Source organism: Oncorhynchus nerka, linkage group LG22 (assembly GCF_034236695.1).
Source record: "Oncorhynchus nerka isolate Pitt River linkage group LG22, Oner_Uvic_2.0, whole genome shotgun sequence".
Lineage (NCBI taxonomy): Eukaryota > Metazoa > Chordata > Actinopteri > Salmoniformes > Salmonidae > Oncorhynchus > Oncorhynchus nerka.
In genome coordinates, this window is record NC_088417.1 from 56,846,891 (window position 1) to 56,872,279 (window position 25,389).

A 25,389-nucleotide genomic window follows, 5' to 3' on the forward strand; every position below is an offset into this window, starting at 1 on the left:
CCCTCCAGGTTCCCTCGGAGAGTTCATCAATGAGCTTGATGCCTTGATAAGCTCCTTTCCTGAGGACGGCTCACCTCTCACAGTTCTGGGCGACTTTAACCTCCCCACGTCTACCTTTGACTCATTCCTCTCTGCCTCCTTCTTTCCACTCCTCTCCTCTTTTGACCTCTCCTCTCACCTTCCCCCCTACTCACAAGGCAGGCAATACGCTCGACCTCATCTTTACTAGATGCTGTTCTTCCACTAACCTCATTGCAACTCCCCTCCAAGTCTCCGACCACTACCTTGTATCCTTTTCCCTCTCGCTCTCATCCAACACTTCCCACACTGGCCCTACTCGGATGGTATCGCGCCGTCCCAACCTTCGCTCTCTCTCCCCCGCTACTCTCTCCTCTTCCATCCTATCATCTCTTCCCTCTGCTCAAACCTTCTCCAACCCATCTCCTGATTCTGCCTCCTCAACCCTCCTCTCCTCCCTTTCTGCATCCTTTGACTCTCTATGTCCCCTATCCTCCAGGCCGGCTCGGTCCTCCCCTCCCGCTCCGTGGCTCGACGACTCATTGCGAGCTCACAGAACAGGGCTCCGGGCAGCCGAGCGGAAATGGAGGAAAACTCGCCTCCCTGCGGACCTGACATCCTTTCACTCACTCCTCTCTACATTTTCCTCTTCTCTCTCTGCTGCTAAAGCCACTTTCTACCACTAAATTCCAAGCATCTGCCTCTAACCCTAGGAAGCTCTTTGCAACCTTCTCCTCCCTCCTGAATCCTCCTCCCCCTCCCTCTCTGCAGATGACTTCGTCAACCATTTTGAAAAGAAGGTCGACGACATCCGATCCTCGTTTGCGAAGTCAAACGACACCGCTGGTTCTGCTCACACTGCCCTACCCTGTGCTCTGACCTATTTCTCCCCTCTCTCTCCTGTTGAAATCTCGCGTCTTGTGACGGCTGGCCGCCCAACAACCTGCCCGCTTGACCCTATCCCCTCCTCTCTTCTCCAGACCATTTCCGGAGACCTTCTCCCTTACCTCACCTCGCTCATCAACTCATCCCTGACCGCTGGCTACGTCCCTTCCGTCTTCAAGAGAGCGAGAGTTGCACCCCTTCTGAAAAAACCTACACTCGATCCCTCCGATGTCAACAACTACAGACCAGTATCCCTTCTTTCTTTTCTCTCCAAAACTCTTGAACGTGCCGTCCTTGGCCAGCTCTCCCGCTATCTCTCTCAGAATGACCTTCTTGATCCAAATCAGTCAGGTTTCAAGACTAGTCATTCAACTGAGACTGCTCTTCTCTGTATCACGGAGGCGCTCCGCACTGCTAAAGCTAACTCTCTCCTCTGCTCTCATCCTTCTAGACCTATCGGCTGCCTTCGATACTGTGAACCATCAGATCCTCCTCTCCACCCTTTCCAAGTTGGGCATCTCCGGCGCGGCCCACGCTTGGATTGCGTCCTACCTGACAGGTCGCTCCCTACCAGGTGGCGTGGCGAGAATCCGTCTCCTCACCACGTGCTCTCACCACTGGTGTCCCCCAGGGCTCTGTTCTAGGCCCTCTCCTATTCTCACTATACACCAAGTCACTTGGCTCTGTCATAACCTCACATGGTCTCTCCTATCATTGCTATGCAGACGACACACAATTAATCTTCTCCTTTCCCCCTTCTGATGACCAGGTGGCGAATCGCATCTCTGCATGTCTGGCAGACATATCAGTGTGGATGACGGATCACCACCTCAAGCTGAACCTCGGCAAGACGGAGCTGCTCTTCCTCCCGGGGAAGGACTGCCCGTTCCATGATCTCGCCATCACGGTTGACAACTCCACTGTTTCCTCCTCCCAGAGCGCTAAGAACCTTGGCGTGATCCTGGACAACACCCTGTCGTTCTCAACTAACATCAAGGCGGTGGCCCGTTCCTGTAGGTTCATGCTCTACAACATCCGCAGAGTACGACCCTGCCTCACACAGGAAGCGGCGCAGGTCCTAATCCAGGCACTTGTCATCTCCCGTCTGGATTACTGCAACTCGCTGTTGGCTGGGCTCCCTGCCTGTGCCATTAAACCCCTACAACTCATCCAGAACGCCGCAGCCCGTCTGGTGTTCAACCTTCCCAAGTTCTCTCACGTCACCCCGCTCCTCCGCTCTCTCCACTGGCTTCCAGTTGAAGCTCGCATCCGCTACAAGACCATGGTGCTTGCCTACGGAGCTGTGAGGGGAACGGCACCTCAGTACCTCCAGGCTCTGATCAGGCCCTACACCCAAACAAGGGCACTGCGTTCATCCACCTCTGGCCTGCTCGCCTCCCTACCACTGAGGAAGTACAGTTCCCGCTCAGCCCAGTCAAAACTGTTCGCTGCTCTGGCCCCCCAATGGTGGAACAAACTCCCTCACGACGCCAGGACAGCGGAGTCAATCACCACCTTCCGGAGACACCTGAAACCCCACCTCTTTAAGGAATACCTAGGATAGGATAAAGTAATCCCCCTTAAAAGATTTAGATGCACTATTGTAAAGTGGCTGCTCCACTGGATGTCATAAGGTGAATGCACCAATTTGTAAGTCGCTCTGGATAAGAGCGTCTGCTAAATGACTTAAATGTAAATGTAAATGTGATGGTTGCTGATAATGGGCCTCTGTGCGCCTATGTAGATACTCAAATATCAGCCGTTTCCAGCTACAATAGTCATTTAAAACATTAACAATGTCTACACTGTATTTGACAAAAAATGAGCTTTTCTTTACAAACAAGGACATTTCTATGTGACCCCAAACCTTTGAACGGTAGTCTGTGTGAAGGGATCTGGCTACATCTCAGTCATCAAATGTTATATATACGCGCGCGCGCACGCACACAGACACACACACACACACACACACAATGCCCTTTGCACCCTCAGGTCTACACATAAAACACCAACTGGTGACCGGTTAAGCTCTTAGTTTTCACATCAATAAGCAAATACAAATACATGGACTCCATGACAGACAGATAACACACACACACACAGAGAGAGCGAGGGTAGAGCGAGCGAGAGAGCCCAGGAAGCAACACGTCAAGTCCAGATACAACTACACTGCAGTTAAAACAAACACTAGACGTTTTTATAGACCATGTTCTGTATGGCCTGTATGTAAAAGCACTGCCTGGCACACTGGCTGTACAGTACTGTAACTGAACAGTGTGGCAAACACCCTTTAAGGCAGGCACAGGTGGATGCTAGTTCTCCACTATCGTTCAGTCTTAATGTGCTCAGCTGGTAATACACTTGTGTCCTCCGGTAACCTCTTCCAACATAAATCATCATCCATTCAGGTTGCCAAGGCATCGGTTCCTCCTTAACTAGCTTTGATGGCGTGCCACCCCCCCCCCAAAAAAAAACGGAATATATGCTATGCATGCAGTCTTAAACTATTACACTCAACGGAACGACTTGATTAGTGTAGTGTCAACAACGCAGCCAATGCCAACTAGCCTACTTAGTCAACAACGCAGCCTCTGCCAGCTAGCCTACTTCAGCAGTACTGTATCATTTTAATCATTTTAGTCAATAAGATTCTTGCTACGTAAGCTTAACTCTCTGAACACTCGTGACGTGTAGTCCACTTGTCATTCCAATCTCCTTTGCATTAGCGTAGCCTCTTGTGTAGCCTGTCAACTATGTGTCTGTCTATCCCTGTTCTCTCCTCTCTGCACAGACCATACAAACGCTCCACACCGCGTGGCCGCGGCCACCCTAATCTGGTGGTCCCAGCGCGCACGACCCACGTGGAGTTCCAGGTCTCCGGTAGCCTCTGGAACTGCCGATCTGCGGCCAACAAGGCAGAGTTCATCTCCGCCTATGTCTCCCTCCAGTCCCTCGACTTCTTGGCACTGACGGAAACATGGATCACCACAGACAACACTGCTACTCCTACTGCTGCTCTCTTCGTCTGCCCACGTGTTCTCGCACACCCCGAGAGCTTCTGGTCAGCGGGGTGGTGGCACCGGGATCCTCATCTCTCCCAAGTGGTCATTCTCTCTTTCTCCCCTTACCCATCTGTCTATCGCCTCCTTTGAATTCCATGCTGTCACAGTTACCAGCCCTTTCAAGCTTAACATCCTTATCATTTATCGCCCTCCAGGTTCCTCGGAGAGTTCATCAATGAGCTTGATGCCTTGATAAGCTCCTTTCCTGAGGACGGCTCACCTCTCACAGTTCTGGGCGACTTTAACCTCCCCACGCCTACCTTTGACTCATTCCTCTCTGCCTCCTTCTTTCCACTCCTCTCCTCTTTTGACCTCACCTCTCACCTTCCCCCTACTCACAAGGCAGGAAATACGCTCGACCTCATCTTTACTAGATGCTGTTCTTCCACTAAGTAACTCCTCCAAGTCTCCACCACTACCTTGTATCCTTTTCCCTCTCGCTCTCATCCAACACTTCCCACACTGCCCTGCCTACTCGGATGGTATCGCGCCGTCCCAACCTTCGCTCTCTCCCCGCTACTCTCTCCTCTTCCATCCTATCATCTCTTCCCTCTGCTCAAACCTTCTCCAACCTATCTCCTGATTCTGCCTCCTCAACCCTCCTCTCCTCCCTTTCTGCATCCTTTGACTCTCTATGTCCCCTACCTCCAGGCCGGCTCGGTCCTCCCCTCCCGCTCCGTGGCTCGACGACTCATTGCGAGCTCACAGAACAGGGCTCCGGGCAGCCGAGCGGAAATGGAGGAAAACTCGCCTCCCTGCGGACCTGACATCCTTTCACTCCCTCCTCTCTACATTTTCCTCTTCTCTCTCTGCTGCTAAAGCCACTTTCTACCACTCTAAATTCCAAGCATCTGCCTCTAACCCTAGGAAGCTCTTTGCAACCTTCTCCTCCCTCCTGAATCCTCCTCCCCTCCCCCTACTCCCTCTCTGCAGATGACTTCGTCAACCATTTTGAAAAGAAGGTCGACGACATCCGATCCTCGTTTGCTAAGTCAAACGACACCGCTGGTTCTGCTCACACTGCCCTACCCTGTGCTCTGACCTCTTTCTCCCCTCTCTCCAGATGAAATCTCGCGTCTTGTGACGGCCGGCCGCCCCAACAACCTGCCCGCTTGACCCTATCCCTCCTCTCTTCTCCAGACCATTTCGAGACCCCTCCCTTACCTCACCTCGCTCATCAACTCATCCCTGACCGCTGGCTACGTCCCTTCCGTCTTCAAGAGAGCGAGAGTTGCACCCTTCTGAAAAACCTACACTCGATCCCTCCGATGTCAACAACTACAGACCAGTATCCCTTCTTTCTTTTCTCTCCAAAACTCTTGAACGTGCCGTCCTTGGCCAGCTCTCCCGCTATCTCTCTCAGAATGACCTTCTTGATCCAAATCAGTCAGGTTTCAAGACTAGTCATTCAACTGAGACTGCTCTTCTCTGTATCACGGAGGCGCTCCGCACTGCTAAAGCTAACTCTCTCTCCTCTGCTCTCATCCTTCTAGACCTATCGGCTGCCTTCGATACTGTGAACCATCAGATCCTCCTCTCCACCCTCTCCGAGTTGGGCATCTCCGGCGCGGCCCACGCTTGGATTGCGTCCTACCTGACAGGTCGCTCCTACCAGGTGGCGTGGCGAGAATCCGTCTCCACACCACGTGCTCTCACCACTGGTGTCCCCAGGGCTCTGTTCTAGGCCCTCTCCTATTCTCGCTATACACCAAGTCACTTGGCTCTGTCATAACCTCACATGGTCTCTCCTATCATTGCTATGCAGACGACACACAATTAATCTTCTCCTTTCCCCTTCTGATGACCAGGTGGCGAATCGCATCTCTGCATGTCTGGCAGACATATCAGTGTGGATGACGGATCACCACCTCAAGCTGAACCTCGGCAAGACGGAGCTGCTCTTCCTCCCGGGAAGGACTGCCCGTTCCATGATCTCGCCATCACGGTTGACAACTCCATTGTGTCCTCCTCCCAGAGCGCTAAGAACCTTGGCGTGATCCTGGACAACACCCTGTCGTTCTCAACTAACATCAAGGCGGTGGCCCGTTCCTGTAGGTTCATGCTCTACAACATCCGCAGAGTACGACCCTTCCTCACACAGGAAGCGGCGCAGGTCCTAATCCAGGCACTTGTCATCTCCCGTCTGGATTACTGCAACTCGCTGTTGGCTGGGCTCCCTTCCAGAACGCCGCAGCCCGTCTGGTGTTCAACCTTCCCAAGTTCTCTCACGTCACCCCGCTCCTCCGCTCCCTCCACTGGCTTCCAGTTGAAGTGCATCCGCTACAAGACCAACGGAGCTGTGAGGGGAACGGCACTCAGTACCTCCAGGCTCTGATCAGGCCCTACACCCAAACAAGGGCACTGCGTTCATCCACCTCTGGCTTGCTCGCCTCCCTACCACTGAGGAAGTACAGTTCCCGCTCAGCCCAGTCAAAACTGTTCGCTGCTCTGGCCCCCAATGGTGGAGTGACAGCGGAGTCAATCACCACCTTCCGGAGACACCTGAAACCCCACCTCTTTAAGGAATACCTAGGATAGGATAAAGTAATCCCTCTCACCCCCCCTCCCCCTGAAAAGATTTAGATGCACTACTGTTCCACTGGAGGTCATAAGGTGAATGCACAAATTTGTAAGTCGCTCTGGATAAGAGCGTCTGCTAAATGACTTAAATGTAATGTAAATGTTAAAATACCACCATTTTGGAATTTTATGACAACTTCAGGATGTTGCACACCGCGTTTAGCCAATCAGGTTGCAACAGTGTTGTTTACCCCTGGCTGAACGTGGGGCACAACATCAGGAAGTAGCATCTAGCATGGCGGTGGGAAATTGTTTTATTATGACAGTATGCATCTTTTCCCTGTGTTTTCTGCAGCGGCTAGTTAACCCTATCAGTCCCAAGACCCCAGCAAAAATCAGCTTTCCATGTATCGGACTTTCCTTTATCTGCATGTCCAGCCCTTATATTTAGCCTCACAATAAAGTATTTTACCATTTCCTTTTCAGGACAACCAGGGCTACAAGTACAACACAAAACAACTTGACAAACAGTTGCATTCATGAATTATTGACAAATGGCAATAAAAGAAAATGGTCCGCCAAAGCAAAAACCTGATAAAAATGATTTTATATGAATGATAACCGTTGTTTGCTCAGTGGGAAATGAATATCCAACTAGTCCGTGACAACTGTGTGGAGTGTGTGTCAGCAACTGTGTGAGCTTATTACAGTATTAGACACTATGTCCTGGGATATCCTATGATCTTCTAACGACTCTTGTAGCTTGTGAGCGTCATAGAGCAAAACAGGTGCATGTTTGTTATCCATGAAAAGTCTCAGCTTTTCATGGATAGCTTTTAAATCGTTTGTAGTTCAAAACATTCGGACTCTTGAGTTTTTTTGTAAAAAGACGCGGCCCCGGGCCCCTTCGGGATCCGCCCTTGTCTCAAACACCGCTCGAGCTCAGCCCCCGTTAATCATGTTTTATGTATGAACCAATCACTGCGGGACACGAGTGTATTACCAGCTGAGCATATTAAGCCTTGAAGATCGTGGAGCTCTAGCACCCACTAGCAGCTGCCTAGGCTACCTTAAAGGGAACAGGCTTCATCTCAGTCATAAAATGTGATTAAAATATTGACTTAAAGGCAACTTTCATATTCCAAATTGGCAAATAACATGACCACTGGCCAGCATGTACAATTTAGAGGTACAACAAATTTGAAATGCAGTTTGATCTTTCTCATAGGTGAGAGGTCAGGTGAGGGTAAGAGGAGTTCACTGTGGTTAGGCGGTGTGTGTGTGTGTGTGCACGCTGGGTGGGGTGTGAGCCAGATCCTGCTCCAGAGGCTAAATGGAAGCCAAGACAAACAGTGGCCCTGGCATTTCCTCTGTGGTAGAGCAGAGCAGGCACACACCCACCCACCCGACCAAGGTGTGGAGAGGAATGGGATGGGCTGTGGGATTCCACAAGAGTGACAATATGGGTGTGTCTCTCTGACTCCTGTGCTTGCACTGTGCATGTAGCATATTTCTCTGTACATAAAGGTCTCCAATGGTTATTTAGCAGCTGCAGGTTTGACATTTGAAAACATATCTATGCTCTGAGCTTCTTGCCTGCTAGCTGTCTGTGCCAGCCTCTCTCAGGGTCAGTGAGAGGGCCATGTAGTACTGTGACCTACAGTACAGTGTGCCGTTTGGTCCTGCCAGCCTGCATGCCTGCCCGGTCTAGGCTAGCTACACCTCTCAAATGGCTGACTGACGGTAAACATTACAACATCACAGGGATTTTCCATCACTACTAACCCCACCTGTCCCCCATCCAAAACCTGTGTGTGTGTACACACACGCGCCTGCGTGTCCAAACCCAACACTAACAGTATTTCACTGGAAAGAACACAGATGTGCTTTTGAGATTAGGCTAATCTTAACACAGAATATAATCTGACTGACTGAAGGCGTCTCAGTATGAAGGAAGTGTCAATCATTTATAAAGATGAAAGTGGATTACAATGCTTTGGTTTTTCTCTAAACTCGATGAAACTAAATATCCTGGGTCGGTACAATGACAAAACATCCTCTACAACTGCAGGTAGCCTAGTGGTTAGATAAGTGGGCCTGCAACCAAAAGGTTGTCGGGTAGTATCCCAAGACCAAAAAAGCACTTAACACTTTAAAAACGTGTTTTTCTTTACGTCAAAGCGTCATCACAGCGCATGTGAACAGCTGTCAATCGCACTAATATTACAGTCGCACATCAAACCATTCACACTAATATCCCTTGAAAGTGTTCCCAGACTCACCCTGCAGACAGACATCTGGTTAGTGGTGAGGGTGCCAGTCTTGTCAGAGCAGATGACAGAGGTGCAGCCCAGGGTCTCCACAGAGGGCAGGCTGCGGACGATGGCGTTCTTTTTGGCCATGCGTCGGGTCCCCAGCGCCAGGCAGGTGGTGATAACAGCGGGTAGACCTGAGGGGGTAAGAGAGGCAGGATTGGATAGAGTGGAATGGACCAATACAGTACAGTAACATGGACAGTAGTGGTGCACGGGTCAGCGGTTTGTTCACCAGCAGTCGCCCGCAATTGCTAATTATCCATCCACAACCTCCCAACTATGTGACATAGTACAAATCTGAGAGCCGCACCAGACTAATCTGCAAATATAGAAATTGCACTATAGGCTAGTCAGAGATGGCATAACAATTTTTTTGACAGGAGGTTCGGAGTTTTTTGGTGCCTAATTTAGATATGTTTCTGCTTATCATTTCTGACATTTTGGTAGGATATTAGTTATTCAACTGAATTAGATAGGGGAAGCTTCTCTTCTGCCATTTTATGTTGCCCTAGAAGACTAAATAAACCCTTGCTCACCAGAATAATAGCATAAATGATCGAATGAATGCTTCAATCTAGTTGACACAATCTCTGCTTCTGTTTAGGGATCTGGGAGAAAATTCTATAAAATGTCCAAAACTACATCAATTTGACCAGTAGTAAGGAAATAGAAAGCTGTGAAAACAACCCAAAGTGTTTCTGATAATATTTCAGTTTAACCTGGATGCATATTTTATGTGCTTGAAAAGATAGGGACCGTCTACAGAGGTCCTAACTGTGCATTCACATTCTCCCAAGACGCTGAAAGAAATCATTGTTTCTCCATCCTGTTCCCGAAACAAAATGTACATTTGGTGTATCATTTTACTGCAAGAAATGCTTAATTCTACAGGAGTTATTATTAAGGCAATGTGAGAGGTTATAGACCTGCAGTCAGTGTCCAGTCCACATACTTTTGCATATACAGTGCTTTTGGAAAGTATTCAGGCCTTTACTTTTTCCACATTGTTAGGTTACAACATTATTCTAAAATGGATTAGTTTCCCCCCCTCATCAATCTACACACACACACACACACCCCAAGCTCTGCCTGGGCCACTCAAGGACATATCCCAAAGCCACTCCTGCGTTGTCGTAGCTGTGTGCTTAGGGTCATTGTCCTGTTGGAAGGTGAACCCTCGCACCAGTCCGAGGTCCTGAGCAGGTTTTCATCAAGGAGCTCTATACTTTGCGCCGGTCATCTTTGCCTCGATCCCAACAAGTCTCCCAGTCCCCGCCGTTGAAAAACATCCCCACAGCATGATGCTGCCACCAGCATGAGTCACCGTAGGGATGGTGCCAGGTTTCCTCCAGACGTGACACTTGGCATTCAGGACAAATTCCTCTCATCAGACCAGAAAAAAAAGTTTCTCATGGTCTGAGAGTCTTTAGGTGGCTTTTGACAAACCCCAAGCGGGTTATCATGTGCCTTTAATTGAAGAGTGGCTTCCATCTGGCCACTCTACCATAAAGGACTGATTGGTGGAGTGCTGCAGAGGTGGTTGTCCATAGGAACTCTCGAGCTCTGTCAGAATGACCATCGGGTTCTTGGTCACCTCCCTGACCAACGCCCTTCTCCACCGATTGCTCAGTTTTGCCGGGTGGCCAGCTCTAGAAAGAGTCTTGGTGGTTTCAAACTTCTTCCATTTAAGAATGATGAAGGTCACCGTGTTCTTGGGGACCTTCAATGCTGCACATATGTTTTGGTACCGTTCCCCAGATCTGTGCCTCAACACAATCCTGTCTGAGCTCTATGGACAATTCCTTCGACCTCATGGCTTGGTTTTTGCTCTGACATGCACAGTCAACGGTGGGACCGTATATAGACAGGACCCCCCATGAATCAGGTGTGTGTCTTTCCAAATCATGTCCAATCAATTGAATGTACCACATGTGGACTCCAAAAAAGTTGTGGAAACATCAAGGATGATCAAAGGAAACAGGATGCACCTGTGGTCAATTTCAAGTCTCATAGCAAAGGGTCTTACAGTACCAGTCAAATAGTTTGGGCACAACTACTCATTCAAGGGTTTTTATTTTTACAATGTTCTACATTGTAGAATAATAGCGAAGACATCAAAACTATGAAATAACGGAATCACATAGTAACCAAAAAGTGTTACATAAATATGAGATTTGCGATTCTTCAAAGTAGCCACTCATTGACTTTCTTCACACTTGCCATTATCTCAACCAGCTTCACCTGGAATTATTTTCCAACAGTCTTGAAGGAGTTCCCACATATGCTGAGCACTTGTTTGCTGCTTTTCCTTCACTCTGCAGTCCGACTCATCCCAAACCATCTCAATTGGGTTGAGGTCGGCTGATTGTGGAGGCTAGGTCATCTTATGCAGCACTCCACCACTCTCCTTGAACAAATAGCCCCTAGACAGTCTGGAGTTGTGTTGGGTAATTGTCCTGTTGAAAATCAACATTATAGTCCCACTAAGCCCAAACCAGATGGGATAACGTATCGCTGCAGAATGCAGTGGTAGCAGTGCTGGTTAAGTGTGCCTTGAATTCTAAATCACTGTCAGCAGCAAGGCACCCAGACACCTTCTCCATGCTACACGGTGGGAACCACACATGCGGAGATCATCCGTTCATCTACTCTGCGTCTCACAAAGATACGGCAGGTGGAATCAATAATCTCACATTTGGACTCAGACCAAAAGGACAGATTTCCACCGGTCTAATGTCCATTACTCATGTTTCTCGGCCCAAGCAAGTCTTCTTATTGGTGCCCTTTAGTAGTGGTTTCTTTCCAGCAATTCAATTGAAGGCCTGATTCACACAGTCTCCTTTGAACAGTTGATGTTGAGATGTGTCCGTTACTTGACCTCTGTGAAGCATTTATTTGGGCTGCAATTTCTGAGCCTGGTAACTAATGAGCTTATCCTCTGCAGCAGAGGTAACTCTGTGTCTTCCTTTCCTGTGGTGGTCCTCATGAGAGCCAGTTTCATCATAGAGCTTGATGGTTTTTGCAACTGCACTTGAAGAATCTTCCACAGTTCTTGAAATTTTCCGCATTGACTGACCTTCATGTCTTAAAGTAATGGACTGTCGTTTCTCTTTGCTTATTTGAGCTGAGCTCTTCAGTAAGGCCCGAGTAAAAAAATGTTTTTAAATTTGTTATTTTGGGGTATTGTGTGTAGATTGCTGAGGAATTGTTTTTATTTCATCCATTTTCAAATAAGGCTGTAATGTAACAAAATGTGGGAAAAGGGGTTTGAATACTTTGATGGCACTGTATAGTGTAGCATAACTTTTTCTGCCTGTTACCAAAAAAGCGTTTGGTGATTGGTGTGTAGGAAATTTGGAGCATGTAAAGTTGGGCACTAAGTTAGTTAAGTTCCTCGGCGTACACATCACAGACAAACTGAATTGGTCCACCCACACAGACAGCATAGTGAAGAAGGCACAGCAGTGCCTCTTCAACCTCAGGAGGCTGAAGAAATTTGGCTTGTCACCAAAAGCACTCACAAAGTTCTACAGATGCACAATCGAGAGCATCCTGTCGGGCTGTATCACCGCCTGGTACGGCAACTGCTCCGCCCACAACCGTAAGGCTCTCCAGAGGGTAGTGAGGTCTGCACAACGCATCACTGGGGGCAAACTACCTGCCCTCCAGGACACCTACACCACCCGATGTCACAGGAAGGCCATAAAGATCATCAAGGACAACAACCACCCGAGCCACTGCCTGTTCACCCCGCTATCGTCCAGAAGGCGAGGTCAGTACATGTGCATCAAAGCTGGGACCGAGAGACTGAAAAACAGCTTCTATCTCAAGGCCATCAGACTGTTAAACAGCCACCACTAACATTGAGTGGCTGCTGCCAACACACTGACACTGACACTGACTCAACTCCAGCCACTTTAATAATGGGAATTGATGGGATTGATGTAAAATATATCACTAGCCACTTTAAACAATGCTACTTTATATAATGTTTACATACCCTACATTATTTATCTCATATGTATACGTATATCTTTATGTAATACATGTATCACTAGCCACTTTAAACTATGCCACTTTGTTTACATACTCATCTCATATGTATATACTGTACTTGATACCATCTACTGCATCTTGCCTATGCCGCTCTGTACCATCACTCATTCATATTTCTTTATGTACATATTCTTTATCCCTTTACACTTATGTGTATAAGGTAGTAGTTTTGGAATTGTTAGCTAGATTACTCGTTGGTTATTACTGCATTGTCGGAACTAGAAGCACAAGCATTTCGCTACACTCGCATTAACATCTGCTAACCATGTGTATGTGACAAATAAAATTTGATTTGAAGCTTAGGCTTACGCACTATTGACAACCTAAAAATAATGAAAGAATAATCTTAAATGTAGCCTATAAATTGTACAAGAATTATACATTTATAGATTTTTTGAATGTATCATTCTCCTTATTCAACTCAAGCATCACTAATGGACAGCATAGGATCATTCATTTTTTACATGGTATTTGGAAAGTGAGAGGGAAAACAGTGAAAGGGGGGGTCGAGAGAGAGAGGCAGATGGAAGGAAATAAGCTGTTCTCACATACCCTCAGGGATGGCGGCCACAGCCAGGGCCACAGCGATCTTAAAGTAGTAGATTGCCCCCCGCATCCAGGAACCTCCATGAACCGGGTCCCCAAAATGCCCGATGTTAATGACCCAGACGGCCACGCAGATCAGGGAGATGACCTTCAAGTTCAAAATATTGTCTGTATTTTGGTGAGGATGTACATTTGTCTTGGGATTTCAAGTCACATGGCTCATACACATCACAGCAAACACAGACAGAAAACGTATAGATATGATAATATCTATATAATAAATAAACTAATACAACAACTATAGTAAAACCCACCTTGGAGAGCTGCTCTCCAAACTCATCCAGTTTCTGCTGCAGAGGAGTCTTCTCCTGCTCCGTGGCAGCCATCTGGTTCCGGATTTTACCGATCTCCGTGGACACGCCGGTGGAGACCACGATGCCAATGGCTCGCCCCGCAGCAATGTTAGTGCCCTGAGCAGGAAGAGGTTAGCACAGAGTTAATATGGTGATATAGTACACACTGATATCAAACCATGCATACTGCATCTATATTGGACCACTACTTGCAACTAACTCCTTCAGGTACGCAGATGATCTGCTGAACACATCTAAAGAAATGATGCATAGAGAACAGAGCTGCAACACCACACACACACACAGCTGATTCAAAAGGGAGAATTCCTGATATGGCTGATGAATGCAGCAGAGAGAGAGAGAGAGAGATAGTGTGCCTGTGTGTGTGTGTGTGTGTGTGTGTGTGTGTGTGTGTGTGTGTGTGTGAGAGAGACATTGTGTGTGTGAAAAAGAGAGGGAGTAGAGTTGGCTCCAAACAGGAAGTGTATCTCTTACGGAAAACAGCATATTCTTCTTGTCTTGATTGACAGCTCTGGGGTCAGGGACGGGGTCAGTGTGTTTGATAACAGACACAGACTCGCCTGCAGAGACAGATTAATACACACTGTTACACAAGATCCTACAAGCCATTAACAGTAAGATGTTACACAGGTTTTAGAACATTGTATTTAATCGTAAGAGGAACACCTAGGCCAGAGGTTTAATCTTATTCTGTATTTGTTTGACAATGTTGTCGACTGTTTTAAAAAGTCTATTCTACTCGGCCCATCACATTTGTAGCATGCTTTGGAATCTCACAAGATGCAGCAAGTCAGCCAGCCAGTCAGTCATTCAGTTTGTTTGGTTAATATGGTTCCCCATTAGCTTTTGCCAAAGCAGCAGCTATTATTCCTGGGGTCCACACAAAAACAGGACAAGTAACAAAATGCTGACAGTCAGTCAGCCAGCCAGAATGGAGCCTACCTGTGAGAATAGACTGGTCCACTCTAAGTGTGGTAGACTTGATGGAGGTGATCCTGATGTCAGCAGGGACCTTGTCACCAACTAGACAACACAACAATACAGGCTGGGTTTAGAAGACAGATAGTCAAAAACAAAGTCATTGAATGAAAGCATTAGGTTAACATTCTACAGAGGGAGAAAGCAGAAGCGAAGGAAGAGAGACAAAAAGCAAAAAGGTGTGTTTGATTTTAAATGACTATATCTTTGCTCTCTGTAGTGACCTGGGAAAGTGAGAGTCTGGCGGGCCAGGAGATGTAATGACAAAGGAAACGAGAAGACAGTGGCCTAGCTGTCCCCAGGTGACCACTCATTTTCAACCTATCGCAGCCTTCACACAAAGCCACAAGCAAAAAAATGAGCCCCGGCTTAGACTCACAAGTCAACGAACAGCAGGCACCAACACAGATCGAGTCACAACGCAATCCCAACAAATTGATTCCACACTCGCACTCGGCATCAGAGAAATCTTTTAGTTCCCATATCACAGCGCGATAAAGCCAGATACAAGCAGCTTGGATTAATGCATGTAATGTCTTTAATCTGTTTTCTCCTCTTTGGCTGTTGTTTATGAAAGTCATATTTCAGGACAGGGTGTTTAGGTGTCATGGGCCTGTGGCACCTAACGTCTTTTTGAGCCATGCACATTGCTTCCACTGTACACTTGTCACAGCTTCACAAACAATGTTGGGGCGTTTTCTGGGTTACACCAGGACAGTTATGCTGGAACTGCTTTAACTAAGCTCCAGAAATGGAGTAAAATAATAATACAGAGTTAAAATTGTAGCTGGGCCCACCAGATAAAAATTGCACAACGTTAGCCCTATGCTAACCTCACCAGGTGGCAGTGATTATATCGTTCAACAAGTTCTGCATCAGCCAATTAAAATAGTCAAAGTAGTTCCAACACATGTTCATGGAAGCATCCTTGACATATTTCAGCACATTCTGATCAAAGCAGCCATCACGTATATTTGACTGATCCCCCCCATAATTTTGATTTACTAGTACTGTGTTAGTGAAGAGAAGCCCACAACAAACCGCTAATAAGGAGCTACATCTTTCAGCCTTGCACCCAAACACACTGCTATTGCCTAATAATTATATTGAGTAGGCTATATTACATGGACGTGTACACCTAAAATGTAGGTTTACAACCATTTTTATAATCTGTTTTGTCGAGGAGGATGAGAATGACAAATTGGGTGTACTCTCACCATCCTCCTACAGACGGCAGTATTGCAGTTATTTTATGGCATTGTTGAATATTAGTTTCTGATTGGCTTGAAGGGCATTCGCCATTTCCCTATAACGCACGGAATAGTTCAGTCTTACATGTTCTGTTTGAGCTGCTGTTGAAAGCAAAGGTCGAATTGAAAACGTTATTCGCTTTGTTGAGTTTGATTTTTATAATAGCAAGCTAGGACTGATGGCTTGGTTAGCTAAATTAGCAAGTCTGGTTGGTTACCAAGGCAACTACTGTAGCTAGCTAGTAAACTTGTTAGCTACTTCAGTTTGATGTTGAACACATCTCTCTACCTGCAAAGCAACACATTTCTAAACGGCAAATGTGTTCAATTATAGCTATGGTAATAATGCAACTCCGTGGAAGGTCAGTTCCACTCCACTAGCGTGTCGTGGAACACAGAAGGCATAGCCCCTCATTGATTATACCATATCGCGAGTTCAGACGACGAATATAGTCTTAAATTGCGGAAGACACTTAGCTGTATCAGTATCAGATGGTGAATTAGTTATATTTGACAAAGTAATCTAATTAGCCTTTTCTGTAAGCTACTATAGGAACGCCAAATCAACATAGCTATTGCCTACATTCATTCACATCAGATCGTTTCCTCATTGTGCTATAATAACCTATTAATGCATATGGGACTGTGTATGGTACACCTCGAGTCATGATGAACCCCATTAACCTCCTTGATCGTATTCCATAAAGTCTCGGCTTCCAAGCCGGTGAGGTGGAGCCTACCCACAGAGTGATTACGCCCTCCTCTGGCAAGGAGCCAGTGTAGACTATCATTAGTAGGCTACACTTACATGTAGCCAGCCACGTTTAACAGGCTTTATGACATTATTAGAAACCATCCACTTCGTCACATGCGTTTTGAATTCGAGCAAAGGACCTGCAGTGAAAAGTTTTCCCCAACAAAAGAAAAAGCTTGATGTTGGGGGGCTCGAACCCATGATAAAAGTGCACTATCGATTTCAAGTCAACCACTTTAGCAGTGTTCCACCTAGAAGTGATGGTGATAATGTTACATGACTGCTATTTGATGAATCCACAAGGCTCTTTGTTGTTGTAAAGGACTACATTTCTCTTTTTTTTAAGCACATGGATGTGTGAAACAGATAAGACAACATTATCACATTTTTGTTTAGTAGTAGCCTAGGCAAAGACACGTCAATGCAATATTGGCACACAACATTCTGTTACAGACCAACGAAACAAAAAAAAAAACATTGAAGGTTTAAAATATCCCACTAGTGGCCAGTTGACCTATTTTAAGAAAAATGCCATTGGTTGGTGGATATAGTCAAATATCTTTGATAGGCTGATGAAGAATTTGTTCCAGGATATAATCACGTAGTGAAGTTAGCTACAATTTAGTGTTGTCACGTAAGTCAACGATTTCAATTGGCTGATACAATTGGAGTTTGATAAACTGTTTACATTGAAATGATTGCTTATCTTCGTAAATATGGCCCAATCTTCTTCTATAATACAACTATATCTTCAAAGTAGGAGGTTTACAACAAGTCAGAAGGAGCCCGAAATCTTCATAACTAGCGCTGTTGCAACGGATGTTGAGCACACAATCAATATGCCATTCTGTAATGGTTTGAAGTTACTTGGTTTGCAGAGGTAAACACATCTCAACACAGCCTTTTGTACAAGATGTTCTCCAGAAAGAGCAAATCCTGTCATCAGACAGCCTAATTAATTGCTGTTCAGTAAAACACTAAAACAAGGCCAATAACAGAATGCACCAAGTACGCTTTTCAAGGTGATTCCTTTGGAAAAGGCTCCATCTTGTCTTTTCCCTTGTCTGGTAGTGCAGGATGATCATTATTTGGCAAGGCAACCTGACTGTGATTAGTGATGTTCCATGACCTACAGGGTGTGGGAACGATAGTTGGCCTCCCATCTACCTCCATCAGGAAGTGAAGCACTGACCAAACCCAAGGTATTGATTAAGAACATTTCAGTACTTCATAAATCACATACATGTGTGCATAATGAGTAGGACTATGGCAAACCTCTAGTTTGATGATTTCAGAAAACATCCTGTGTTTATATAATTAATCAGATTCCCCTATAATCATGCCATTTCCATGTGTTTTGTGCTTGGGAGTTCTCATCTTCATACATTATGACAAGTTCCCAATCTCTTACATTGTATCAACACTCCATTTCACTCTTCCTCAACAACCAGAAAGAGAGATTGAAAGATAAAGAAAAAGATAGATTAAGAGAGGGAGGTGTGTGTGTGGGAGCTGGGGGCAGTAGCTCCACAGGAGGCAGGCAAGGCAGAGGGCAGCAGCAAGAGGCTTTTGAAACTCCCACTCCCAGCATCCTCCTCACTTACTGTATGTAGTCCTATCGCCTCCAACTCACCCCTCGCTCTTCTCCATTCGCCTCCCACAGACACTCTCCCTCCCTCTCTCTCTCATTCCCACTCATCTCTATCCATCTTTCTCCCTCTCTCTATTAAGATTTGCCCAGACGCAATCTAAATGCTAATACTAGGAGCATTAGAACATATTCTATTTCAGACAAAGAATACATACTATACCATAATGCAGCCTACGCCATTACTGTATGAGGCCCAATACCAGGCATCAACATCAAATGGGTCTGGATGGAACCTTGCGATTCATCTAGTAAAGTGGGCTAAAAGGGATAGTTCACCCAAATTACAAAACAATATATTGGTTTTCTTACCCTGTAAGCAGTCTATGGAGAAGTTATGACAGCAATCCATGCTTTGGTTTTGTTTACCTGGCGTACCAATATGTAATTGTGTTATTTGGGTGAACTATCCCTTTAAAGTCAGAATACGCAGTTGAAACAATAAAGCAGAGACCCCCACCTCCGTTTTGCTAAAAAGCAGAGGGATGGGCCTGGAGAAATGTAAGCACTCTCAAATGCATAGAAAGAGCTATGGATGCAATGACTGACCATCCATGAAATCAAAATTACTTTTAACCATGTTGAGGCTATACAGTGTTTGCTTACATTTGCATCGTTTACAAACATTGGAGAAAAACAAACATATTTTGGGCTCTCGTGGAGTGTGACAGTTGAACTACGCTCATGAGGCATTTATAAGTTATATTCTTCAAGAATCAATGGGTATATTATTCAATTTATAAGTTCAAAAATGGATGTAGCCATTAAGGGTTCTAGCTTTAACTTCACTTTTACTCCTGTAACTAAGTATCGATCAGACCAAACCCTGGTTGATCTGATGGTCTTATTTGATTTAAGTATCTTGAAAAAGTTCCTACGTCCCTGCCTGTCGAGTATACAGACTATTTCCATCTGTAATAAAAAAGCTGGGAAAGAAAAGCTGGGAAAGTTCCACAATCATAACCGTGACACTTCAGATCATGTGAAACCACCCAGGCAAGCAGGGTGGAAACTAGTGTAAATATATTGATTTTTTTCCCCCTCTCTCCTCAAATGCACTTGTGGTTGAGAATGTCCTTTTTCTGATCCCTCCAGATCGCTTGTTCTACCCTTCGCCTTGAGTTCCCATGGAGCCACCACTGTAATGGACACTTGCTAATCCAACATCCAAGAAAGGAAAGACAGATGAACAACATGCACATCAAGACAAGAAATGTAACTGCAAGTCATTTTTTCTCTCAAATTCTGAACATGTTTTTAGCCAGGATCATAGTCGCTTCTCAAGATACTGACACTTTTTGAGAGACAAAATACATAACCCTGAGTGCTTACTCATGTCTAATAGCACTTAATAACCAGAGAAAAGGGATGGGTAGATATCCCTCTGATCTTCATCTGCTCAGACAATACATGCAGAACACTATACGAAGCTGAAAGCCTCTATCCTGTATGGTAGGAAATTAGCTTTAACTTATGTCCTCTCACAGCCCATGTGAGTGCATGCGTGCGTTTGCATGAACAATATGAGGGCCCTGCCCTCTACTCAGCAGCCAGTCAGCAGGGACTGGGTGGGCAAGTCTAACTGAACGTCATCATTCATCTACTGTATATAGAGCTGCTGAGAGAGAGAGGAGTGATACTCTGACTAGCCATCCACAGAGGAGACCCTGGTGCCAGGGACAGATGGGGGTCACACCCCATTTCAACAGAAAATAGTTCCTTCTCCACTCCAGCTTAAAGATGCCAGATTGCCATGGAGATAAACAGGAACGGAGTAGCTAGATCTCAGAGCCTGGAAATATCCCAATTATGTTCCGTGTGTGTGTGTGTGTTTGTACTCTGCCGGTGGTGGAACAACAAACTGTGAACCTTCATATCCATTCATAACTGACCAAATTATGAAGACAAGCATTGTAATTTAGTATTCTATAATGTGAGTGTGGAAGAGACTGATTGGTTGTCTATCAATAATGGCAAACCACCTGGTACAGACAACTTGGATGGACAATTACAAAGGATAGTTACGGACCATTGACCCCAACATACATTCTGAGCTATATACATTTTTTTTAAAGAGATTCAAAGCTTCAAAACAATGTACAACTTGTATATCAATTCTCAAAATTGTTAAAGCTAATTTCCTAGAGCTAGTTATAACAGAGGTATCCCTGATCAGCTGTTCAGAGAAAATCACCCCTGAAATGTCTGTTTTCAGGGCAGGGAAGTTAGCATTCTGCACATCCCAATGCAGTGCTACTGTAACATACATAATTTCTGTTATATGGCATAACTCGAAGCTTGCTAGCTAGCTGATTAATATGTCTAAAAACAAGTTTGTGGGGGTCCTAGCAAGCTAAACAGCTAGTTAGCTAGCTTGTCAGTTGACTTTTAGCTAGCCAAGGACTCGTTCTGAAAGTCAGGCTTTAAAAGAGTGCTTACACTTTCATTGACATTCAAACTAATTTGGTTGGTCAGAAAACATGTTGTTCTAGTGCAGTGGTCGCCAACCGGTCAAGGCATGTGTAGTCAACCACCAAACATTTCTGTAGAAAAGCCAACCATAAAAGGCTGAAAGGCTTTCATTTGTGCTGTTGGTGGTAGGTGCACTTGATTCAGAAGCCCTGCACACCAGGTAAGCAAAGTGTTCACATTTTGAACCATTTAAATTAGTCTGAAAAGACTAAATGCCACCTACTTGGTGGACCAGGAGACCAGTGTCTAAAATGGAGCGCGCCTGCTGCGCTGGCCAATCGGATAGCTCAAATCATCGCGCCTACAGAGATTCCATGACCCCGGCCATAGCCAAGTTTGATACTAGCCTAAGTAAGATTTCATAACTTTGAAAATCATGACAAGAGAGACTGTCAAATAACACAGCAAAGAGCGGCTGTTTGTTTATTCAACACTATTACAAAACATAAAATGCACTTCTCCCTACTTCTGCTTGCGCTGCAGCTGCAAGGAATGAGTAGCAAATTGTGCGCCGCCCTATGGGACTCCCAATCACGGCCGGTGGTGATACAGCCTGGAATCGAACCCGGCTCTGTAGTGATGCCACTAGCACTGAGATGCTACGCCACTCGTGAGTCCAGTATCGATAGCCCTGTGTTTTTATTAGTATTAGCAGCACGTTGTGTCTATTTTAATATCAAGGAATATTTCACTTTCTCTGGTCATAGGAACAACATGTATTTGTGCATAAGGCAGATGCGGTGCGACTCGAGTTTCGCCATCAGGTGAAAGACTGTCACCTTCCCCTCTCACCAGGGGGAAAGGAAGGAAAGAGCAGGGACCATGATTTGACCTTGTTTTTTCTGCATTCCCAGTTATCTTGAAATCACCATGACCATCAGATGTAGGTAACATTAGTCCAGTAAAATAAAAAAAAGCTAAGTATTTGCAAAATATTTCAATTTGTGCTTAGCTGTGCCTCAAATGCTACACAGACTGATCTATTTTGTAATCAAAGCTTGAGTTTGAAATATAATATGGTCTGAGAATAACAATATTGGCAGGACAGGCATATAGCCAATATGGTGTGCTAATGTATTAGGCCTACTGCACAAACCTAATTTCTTACAGAACTGTTTTTATTAGGTTAAATGTTACATCATTATTTTTTAAATATACTTGCTTTTTGACTGCAAAAAATGACTCGACTTAGAAAATGTTGGTGACCACTGTTCTAATTCCAATAACAGACCATACCAATATTTGACTATAAAAAAAAGCTGATCAGCTAGCGCAACCTATTTTTATAGCTCATGTCACATAACACCACTCCTATTTGCCATCTCTTCAATCTAAGCCAACATGAACTTGTGCGCCCTCAGGCCTGGAGGGAAGCAAAAGTCATTCCGTTATACAAGAATAGCAATACACCCTTTACTGGTTCAAACAGCCCACCAATAAGGCTGCTACCAACTCTTAATAAACATTTTGGGGAAAAAAAAAAAGTGTTTGACCAGATACAAGGCTATTTTACAGTAAACAAATAAACTGACTTTCAGTACGCATATAAGGAAGAGCACTCAAAATGTACGGCACTAACCCAAATGACTGATGATTGGCTTAAATAAATTGATAAGATTGTGGGAGCTGTTTCATTAGACTTCAGTGCAGCATTTGACATTACCGATCATTGTCTGCTGGTGATAAAAACATGTTATGGCTTTACATCCTCTGCCATATCGTGGATCGAGAGTTGCCTAGAACAAAGAGGGTATTCTTTAATAGAAGCCTCTAACGTAAACCAGGTAGTTTGGCATACCTCAAGGTAGCAGTCTTGGCCCCTTGTTTTTAAAATGTTTCACTACTGGCCTACCATTAGTATTGAGTAAAGCCTGTGGGTATGTTGATGATTCAACATTATACACATCAGCTTGCATAGCAAGTGAAATATATAAAAAACTAAAAGCATTGTATTTGGGACAAATAATTTGCTAAAACCTAAACCTCATCTAAATATTGTAATAAATCATGTAAATAATGTGGCAATTGAGCAAGTTGAGGAGACTAAACGGCTTACTATAACCCTTGATTGTAAACTGACATTGTCAAAACATATTGATGCAACGGTAGCTAAGATGGGGAGAGGTCTGTGAAATCAGAGCAGCGCGTTATCACAGACAATCAACAAAAGAGTTCTACAAGGACAGGTTTACCACACCTGGACTACTGCTCAGTTATATGGTCAAGTGCCACAAAGAAGAACATAGGCAAATTACAGTTGACCAACAGAGCAGCACAGCTGGCATTTCTAAATGTACACGGAGGGCCAATAACATGCATGTCAATCTCTCCTGGCTCAAAGTAGAGGAGAGAATGACTGCATCACTACTCGTCTTTGTGAGAGGCATTGATGTGTTGAACGCACTAAACTGGCAATTCAAAACAGCTAAACACAGCTCGGACATCCATAATTACCCTACAAGACATGTCACCAGAGGTCTCCTCTCAGTCCCCAAGTCCAGAACAGACTATGTGACACATGCAGTACTACATAGAGCCATGACTACATGGAACTCTTCCACATCAAGTAACTCAAGCGAGCAGTGAAATCACACACGCACTCTACACACTAATGTGGTATTGTGGATTTTCTATTGTACATTTAGGATCCCAGGAAGTGTATTGGGGATCCTAATAAATACTAAATGTGGGCCTGTCACAGCCTGGTTGACAGTCAACACGCATACACAAGCTCAGACACACACACCTGAACAAAGAGTGTTTCCTATGGCACTGGGGCATGTCATTTACACCACCTCTCCTCCTTTCTCTCTCCTCCTCTACCAGAAACATACACAAGATCGCAAAAAGGAAAAAGAAACAGCCTCCCATCTGAAATCCTCAGTCGGTCAATGGTTGAATTCCTTTCATTCTCAAATCCATGCTACCTGACAATAACACGGTGGCTTCATTCAAGCTAGCACGTTACCCATTCAGAGCACGCAATCCCTTTCCCCTGTTGTGAGGTGCGCAGTGCAGTGATTATGAATGAAAACTGTGATTCCAGTCTCAATCCCTCCATCCTACCCCTTTTTATCCCACCTCCCAAAGACACTCTGCTGCTGCTTCTGAGAGAGATCATTAAAGGCAAAGTCAAGGGTTACACAAAGAAACACAAATCACTTTGATTATGAGACTGTGTGTGTGTGTGTGTGTGTGTGTGTGTGTGTGTGTGTGAGAAAGAGAGATACACAGATGTTCTGGAACCAGACAACAAGACTACTTTTAGACAGAGGGCATAGTGTGAGTGAGTGTATAGCTGACAAACAGCCAGCAGCAGTGACCAGGTGGTAAAACTGAGACCATGGAAAAGCCAAGGGAAATTCAAATAGGGCCCTAAATACAGGGACGACCACAGCCACTTTGCAGTTTAGCGTGCGTGCACACACACAGCTGAGGTCCTGGCTGGCACCTGTGGGCCCAGAGGAAAGGCTGTTATGCAACTTAGTTTTGAGCAATGTTTCCAGCACTGGAAATGGGGCCTTACACACGAGTGTGTGCGTGTGTGTGTGTTGGGTAAGGGCAAGCATGCATATGGTGAGGGGGAACAGAGAAAGACTGCCACTGAAAAGACCGTTCCCCCAACTTGTGACACCAGGGACAGCCTCTACTCACCGGCAATCTCTACAACATCCCCAGGCACTATTTCCCGGGCCTTGACCCTCTGGACTGCCTTGCGGTTCATGCGGTACACTTTGGCTATCTCTGGCTCGTACTCCTTGAGAGCCTCGATGGCGTTCTCTGCATTCCTCTCCTGGATCACAAAGAGAGCGCATGAGGAGGACAAAACGAGTGGCAGGTTCAATACCAACACAAAGGCCAAAAGGTTGATGCTTTACTGAAGCCCCATTTTGTACCATGGTACAGCGTTTGTATATTCCTGTCAACTTGAAATTAAATCCCAAAATGAACACCTACTAGAAAGTCGATGTCTACAAACTAAATATCCAAACTGATCTTACCCAGTGTACTCAAGCTCGCTCCCTCTCAAATTGTTCCTTAAAAACCCAGTTTAAAACCTCTTAACACACATCTTATTCTACCTACCCATCCCTCAAGGGTCAAAGTGCTCTATTCAGGGACCTATTCTGATTAGGCTTCGTTTCAAAGTTCTTCAATTAACACCAAACTATCTGTCTGCAGATCTACAGACTGAAATGAACAAAGACAAGTTTAGATTTGTCATTTAGGAGACACTCTTATCCAGAGCGACTTACAGTTAGTGCATTCATCTTAAGATAGCTAGGTGGGACAACCACATACTGTACAGTGCATTCTGAAAGTATTCAGACCCATTCACCTTTTCCTCATTTTGTTAAATTACAGCCTCATTCTAAAATTGACTAAATTTTATTTTTCATCAATCTACACACAATACCACAATACATGAAAAAGCAAAACCAGGTTTAAAAAAAACTGAAATATCACATTTACATAAGTATTCAGACCCTTTACTCAGTACTTTGTTGAAG

General features: G+C 45.2%; 1 protein-coding gene across 2 annotated transcripts in view; it reads right to left on the reverse strand.

The window, feature by feature from the left end:
* LOC115105400 (sarcoplasmic/endoplasmic reticulum calcium ATPase 1-like) overlaps positions 1–25,389 on the reverse strand; it is an 84,506-nt gene that overhangs the window by 34,126 nt on the left and 24,991 nt on the right. For both annotated transcript variants that reach the window (XM_029627398.2, XM_065007273.1), the window contains exons 5-10: positions 24,533–24,671; positions 14,719–14,799; positions 14,251–14,336; positions 13,717–13,872; positions 13,409–13,550; positions 8,768–8,934 (exon numbers count right to left, since the gene is read on the reverse strand). In XM_029627398.2, the coding sequence (XP_029483258.2) occupies positions 8,768–8,934; positions 13,409–13,550; positions 13,717–13,872; positions 14,251–14,336; positions 14,719–14,799; positions 24,533–24,671 (771 nt within the window). The remainder of the gene's footprint in view (positions 1–8,767; positions 8,935–13,408; positions 13,551–13,716; positions 13,873–14,250; positions 14,337–14,718; positions 14,800–24,532; positions 24,672–25,389) is intronic.